The 6131-nt window shown below is 33.6% G+C and overlaps 2 protein-coding genes across 2 annotated transcripts; one reads left to right on the top strand and one right to left on the bottom strand.

Annotated features, from left to right (window-relative positions):
- Positions 1–79: 79 nt before the first annotated feature.
- LOC116351594 (protein kinase C-binding protein 1-like) lies at positions 80–3726 on the bottom strand. Its single transcript, XM_031783712.1, has 8 exons — positions 3368–3726; positions 3203–3284; positions 2913–3079; positions 2516–2775; positions 2292–2447; positions 1862–2076; positions 875–1680; positions 80–716 (listed from the first exon to the last, which is right to left on the bottom strand). The coding sequence occupies exons 2-8, from the start codon at positions 3203–3205 to the stop codon at positions 671–673; spliced, it is 1653 nt and encodes a 550-aa protein (XP_031639572.1). The 5' UTR covers positions 3206–3284; positions 3368–3726; the 3' UTR covers positions 80–670.
- On the top strand, positions 3226–5693 carry LOC116351596. Its single transcript, XM_031783713.1, has 2 exons — positions 3226–4670; positions 4814–5693. The coding sequence occupies exon 2, from the start codon at positions 4931–4933 to the stop codon at positions 5471–5473; it is 543 nt and encodes a 180-aa protein (XP_031639573.1). The 5' UTR covers positions 3226–4670; positions 4814–4930; the 3' UTR covers positions 5474–5693.
- The last annotated feature ends 438 nt before the right edge of the window (positions 5694–6131 follow it).

The following is a 6131-nucleotide window of genomic DNA, read 5'->3' on the forward strand; positions in this document are numbered from 1 at the left end:
TACGACAACTGATAGGTTTACGCTGAAATGCCAAAAATGATGTAATTCCAAATATCACGACAATAAATACACTGTTGGTCAATATTTTATTATTGAATAAAAATAGAAAAAGATAAGCTCATAAACTGTGATACTCTTACACAGCGAGCTTTTTTTACAATTTAATACCATTTGGTGACTTTATATTTGAAAGCTGGTAAAACATAGTTTTGATGAGTGATCGAATTAAGATCGGGTTCGTGAAAGCACGGAGGATAGGACGAAGAACTAGTCGGTGCCATTTTTTCACCCGTAATACATCTTGGTTTTTACTTATTTAAAATGATAATCGTACATAATCAACAACAATTGAGTACTTTAAGAACTTATAATGTATGGCATCTAATGGTAAAAAAGGTATAAAATTCTTAGTAACTGATGATATGAGGTTTCAAATTCGAATTGGGCGGATGAATAATAATCAAAGGTATCTTTTCATGCGTAACCTATCTCTAACATTAGCATAAGAATTTTTTTCTAAATCGATGTCACTTCAACGTCTACAACTTATAACTATGTAGAACTTTGTACCGTAATGCAAATCCTGAGAGGACCCAGTCATTGGACTGATATTTTTTTTGTACGGAGTTTAGTGATTACACTAACTATTGGTTGTATTTCAAATCTTAATTTAATTATTGCATTCCCCATTTGACTTCTCGCGCTCTGCGGCTTCCCTATAAATGAGCAAAAAATTTGTTTTAATAAAAAAAAATTGTAATTTTTCGAATTTCGAACGATTTCCCAAAAAATACTTTTCATAAAAATTCGGAACTTTTTTTTTGTCGAAAAAGCATTTTCGGAAAATCTTCGGCAAATTCAATATTTCTCATACCCAAACTTTTTAACGCAATTGATGGTACAAAGATAAATGTCCGTAAGTAATTCCGGTTTGTCGCATTCTAAACAATACTTATTTTTCTTGGCCTCTTCAATAGCATTCTTGTATTCTTGATCTTTCTCTGCCAATTCATTTGTTCTCATATCGATTTGTTCATTGAGTTCCCTGATTTTCTGTTCATAATCTTCGACCAATTTCAATTGACCTCTTTTATTCACTGCTTTCAATTCCGTCAATATCTCTTGGTGCTCCTTTTCCATTGATTGGATTTTTTCGTTGGCTTCTTTCAAACTTTGCTCCAATTTCATGAATCCTTCGGAAACATGTTGCAACGACTGCAAGTAAGATGGTCCACCGTTATTTTCACTCGATGATGATTCGGTTTCTTGCAAATTATTGTTTGTCACATTTGATTCAGAAAGGTTATTGTCTAATCGGATGCGTTTGGCCGATGGTCCACCGTACCCTTCAATGCAGTCTTCGATTTTGAAGTCGACCGGCTCCAATTGGATTTGATCGGGCGGATTTTCATCATATTGCTCATCCGAACTAGTTTGCATAGTTTCTTCGGTGGAATCTTCACTAAAATCGTCGAAAATGGTTTCATCGATTTCCTCCAAATGTTCATCGATAGGAGATCCTAATCGATTGGAGATTCGACTTGGAGATCCTGTCTCGTTATTCTTAATCATGTTTTGCACGTATTGATCGTGCAACTCCGGATTGAATTGGGTTTTAACTTCTTCGAAATTAAACGCACCAAATTTGTCTTTCAATTCTCTGATGTATTTTTCGGCTTCCTGAAAATGTGAAAGTGAATTTGATTAAATTAGAACGAGTCAAAGTGTCAAAGGGACAAATAAGTGTCAAAATACCAAAAAGCACCAAACAATCGTTGGCGTTACTTTCGATCATATTTTAAAATTTGGTATTTTTGTACTGATATGTCCCTTGCTTGGATCATTATTACGATGCACTTACATTCAATGCTTTTGCGTATTTTGATTTGGCGTTTTGATTATCGTTTTTCGCACTGAATGGATTTTCTTTTGTGTATAAATAGCATTTATTGAATGGAATGTCCGCATTTGGACGATGCAATTGTGAACCACCAAAGAAACGGACATTCAATTCGTGTCTATTAACGCACATAACCTTGCCGGGCAGATATCGTTCGTTTGGCTTCTGGGCCCAAACTGAAATCATTGAATAATATAGACTTGCAATTATTTTCCATAAGAGACTGTATAAAATGCAAAACTGTAGCACAGCTAGCGCTACCACGGAAAACTATGAAATTGTCTAGTCAGTTGTTTGTAACTGAGCAAAAGTCTTTTCACTAGTAGAGATCACATTGAATTCCGTCGTGGCGCTAGCTGCGTGACATTTTGAGCATAGTTTGGGAACGTACCGATCAAATGCGGCTTATCGCACGCCATTGTGAACCATTTAGATCGCGTCTCTCTGTTGTTTGCATTGATATGGCATTGAATGCAGATTTTTACGCTATCGAGTTCACCATTAAAATTTTCCAGCAGTTCCTTTGCATACTTTGATTTGCGATTGTCTGAAATTGATTGGAAAGTTTTTGGGAAATAAAATGAAGTCAAAATCATATTTTTGCTTTAAACTAACCTGATGTCTCACACTTATGCACGATTTGTTCAACGTCAGCAAGAAGCTGTTCGAAATTTGCGTACGTATTTGCTTTTCTCTTTATATCCATGACGATTGAATTTAAAATATCTGTCTTGGAATTCGTTTCGTGGGAACTTTCGTCTCCTGACGATTTTGTCGATTTCGATGCCTTTACTTTTTTGCCGAGAAAATTTTGCTCAAATTTTGAATTCAATAGACGATGAATGATCACTGGGATCCGTTCCAACTCTTCAGGTCTGAAAAGCGAAAAATTTCACACATTAAAGCCAGTGAAAGACAACCTATAGATGACAAATTTGTCGTAATTTACGGCCAGTGATGTGATAGTGTTCTTAGATCAATTTGAAACCAAACAAATAAAACCAATCCTTACGTGTTAGTCGACGATTCAATCGTGTTGCAAATATCGCAACTCCAAGTTTTGGGTTCGCACAATTTTGATGCTCCCGTACATACAAAGTGAAATGATCGCGTACAACTTTTGCATTTGATTGTTGTTTCGCGTTTTTTGCATTTCCAACAATATTCATCGTGTTTGGCCTGAAAAATAACATTTGCTCGATAAGAATGAATAGTTCAGTAAAACAAACTTCAACAGTGCGACAAGCCTAGTGCTTAACACTGTAATTAGTTTTGTTTATTCAGCCTTATCGTATTACGTACCATATTTTGTTTGTTTTGTTGATTATTTTGGTTGAAAGAGATCAGACTTATGATAAAACACTCAATTATTGTTCCATTCAAACTAAATAGTGACGAAAAAGAACAAAAATTATAACGATTCAACATCCATAGAGCAAAAAGTTGATGGAAGTTAAAAGAACGCACGCTATAACGAAGAAAATCCCGCACTGAGAATTTAAATAACACTAGACTCTCAAATAGTCGTAATACTATTCGCTCTCTTAAAAGAAACTCCACATCATACACACATTTTTTAAAATAATTGATTTCAATTGAAACTTGCACTTGTGTAAATATTCAACTATCATAAATTCTTTGATATTTCGTAAAAACGATGTGTGTGAGAGGGGAGCTTAACTTCTTATCAAACAAATTTTTTATCGTAAAAAAAACCAATTTTTTTTTATTTTGTTTAAAACAATCCTTGGTGTTTCGATCGAAGAAAATGACTTTTTAAAATTGTTTTTGGCAAAAAAATGATGAAACAAACAAAAAGAATCAACGATCGAAAACTAAACGTCAACTAATGACGAAATTCAACAAAATATTTAAATACATACACATAAATAAACACACATTCGCATAAAAACGGTTACAGTGAGCACAATTAAGCGAAACATGGACTATGGAATGTTAAACTTTAGTATGTACGGAGAGTGTGTGCGTATGTGGGAGACAAAGTAACATATTGACACATCTAACGACGTAAATACATCGAAACCTATTGTATGTAGCACTAATGAGTGAACTGTTATTTTTGACGCACACAGAGACACACACGAATACGGAGAGTGCTAATGTTTCTATAGCTGTATCGACATTCGTTCTCTGCCGTTCTAAGTTTCCGTTCTTCCAAAGATCGTAGACACATATACAATCATTGTGCGTGTTTGTACTGGCATGAGCTGTGCGTTAGCTGCTTACCGAACGGAGTATGCTGTTTAAAATTACTCCAACAGCTCATCAACTAACATAATATGCGGAAGAGTAGAATAGCCGTAGGAATGTTTGCGGCGATGTTTTTTTCGCACTTATAGACTTTTTCCCATTTCTCCGTATAAATGTGTAAGCGTTATGGGTATTGGAATTTGCCGGGTAGATATGTCTTCTTTACATCAATATTGTTTATATAGGCACAAGTCGCAGTGTAAATGCGCCCATCTCATTTTTGTTGCATGATTTATTTTCGCGCTTTATCCATGATACAGAGAGTTTGAAAGAGAATGAGTAAACACTGTTTACTAAACAGACGTATTTGCCATTCAATTCAAATATATACAGCACGTGCCGTATATGCCGCATTGATGTTGTGAACACACACTACTGCTTTTTCGTACGTCGCTTTTCTGTTGAACACAATTGTTTGACTGTCAAATTCATTGAGTAAAACAAAACAAACGTTCAACGAAAACTTCTGAATTAATAGTATTATAAGTGAATTAGATCTGTAAGTATAAAACTACCTGGTGCAATTATCTGTAAAATCGAAACGAATCAAAACATATTTATCATTAAAGTCGAGTCTTGGCCAAATATGAATTTCACAATTTGTGTAATTCCGTGACTAATTGAGAATTACTTTCTTTCTAGATACTAAACACTGTGTTTTGGATCGAAAGAGAATCATTGAGGAGTCGTTGAGTAAAAGAGAATCGTTGAGCGAACAAAAAATTATTATTCTTTCAACTTTAATGTGAAAAACTAAAAATGGCAATAAAAAAAGAAAGACCAACAGCCGAGGCCTTTTTGGAGATATTAAAAAATGATGGCTATTCATACGCTGTTACATCAAAAGAATCCGAACCAATTGACATAAACTTTCCAAATTTACCCGATTGGCATAAAGAACCTGCATACGACGAGTGGCGCAGTGAAATGTTACCACATTCAAAAATTATTTGTTTCGAATACAACGGATCGACTTTTAAGCTACGTGTGAACAATGGGGACCCCGAAAGCCATGATGGGATGTTCGGTGCTTTATATGATGAAAGTAATGAGAAAATTGTTGATTTAAAATCGACTGGAGACATGGAAACAACAATCGAATCGCTGAAAGATGGTGACAGAGATCTGGACAATGATTTTTCCACCAAGTTGGAGCCGTATTTGTCAGTTTTTGAAATTGTTTTGGATAAGAAAACCGAATTTGAATATTTGATATTTAAACATTTAGCTGAAAATGATTTCTTGCACGATCTGTCTCTAATTGATGACAGATATGGAGATGACAGTGATTATGAAGATTGAATGATCGATGGAAATTAATATACAGTGCCGTCAGAAAATTTGAGACCAACCTCATTTTTTTCATACAATTTCATACAAATTGACGATTTTTTGGAGCAATATTTAATTTATTTTTTGTATGAAAAATAATCCTTTTTCACACTTGAAAGTGCAAACATCGTATATTTTTTAAACGCGTAGATATTTTTTGGTAAAACTTCACTAGTTTACTCTTCGTAAATAGAACAATAAGTGTGCAAAAAACTGAAATGAGTCTAGCTCTTTCTGAAATATATTAAATATTGCTCCAAAAAATCGTCAATTTGTATGAAATTGTATGACATTTTTTTGCTTGTTGGAAAATAAAATCAAATAGTACTTATATTGTTAAATCTAAATTTATAAAAATATAGTAAATTACACGTAAATTTGATGAACATCTATCTATTTTCTTATTTTAAAACGGAATTTTTTTTATTGATTTTGTTTTTAAAAGATATTTAGAGTGTATCGATATAAGGTAAAGGGTAACTTCATCATGAGTTTGATGATCTTTGAAAATAGTTTCATTTTTATCAAAAAAATGTGTTAAAATGTGATCTATTGACATAAGAAAGCTGAATACAAACAATCATTTATTATAAAACAAACATATGTGAAACCATTTAAAGCGTTAAAT

The sequence above is a fragment of the Contarinia nasturtii genome, unplaced genomic scaffold, assembly GCF_009176525.2.
Source record: "Contarinia nasturtii isolate CC-2019 unplaced genomic scaffold, AAFC_CNas_1.1 Cnas_scaffold_5771, whole genome shotgun sequence".
Lineage (NCBI taxonomy): Eukaryota > Metazoa > Arthropoda > Insecta > Diptera > Cecidomyiidae > Contarinia > Contarinia nasturtii.

Excerpts from the sequence above, each read along its gene's own strand:
- LOC116351594 (XM_031783712.1), bottom strand. Across the intron at positions 2,776-2,912 it reads ATTGAATCGTCGACTAACAC|ACCTGAAGAGTTGGAACGGA; the intron begins GTAAGGATTGGT and ends TTCGCTTTTCAG. Across the intron at positions 2,448-2,515 it reads GCATAAGTGTGAGACATCAG|ACAATCGCAAATCAAAGTAT; the intron begins GTTAGTTTAAAG and ends AATCAATTTCAG.
- LOC116351596 (XM_031783713.1), top strand. The coding sequence starts at position 4,931 with ATGGCAATAAAAAAAGAAAGACCAACAGCCGAGGCCTTTTTGGAGATA.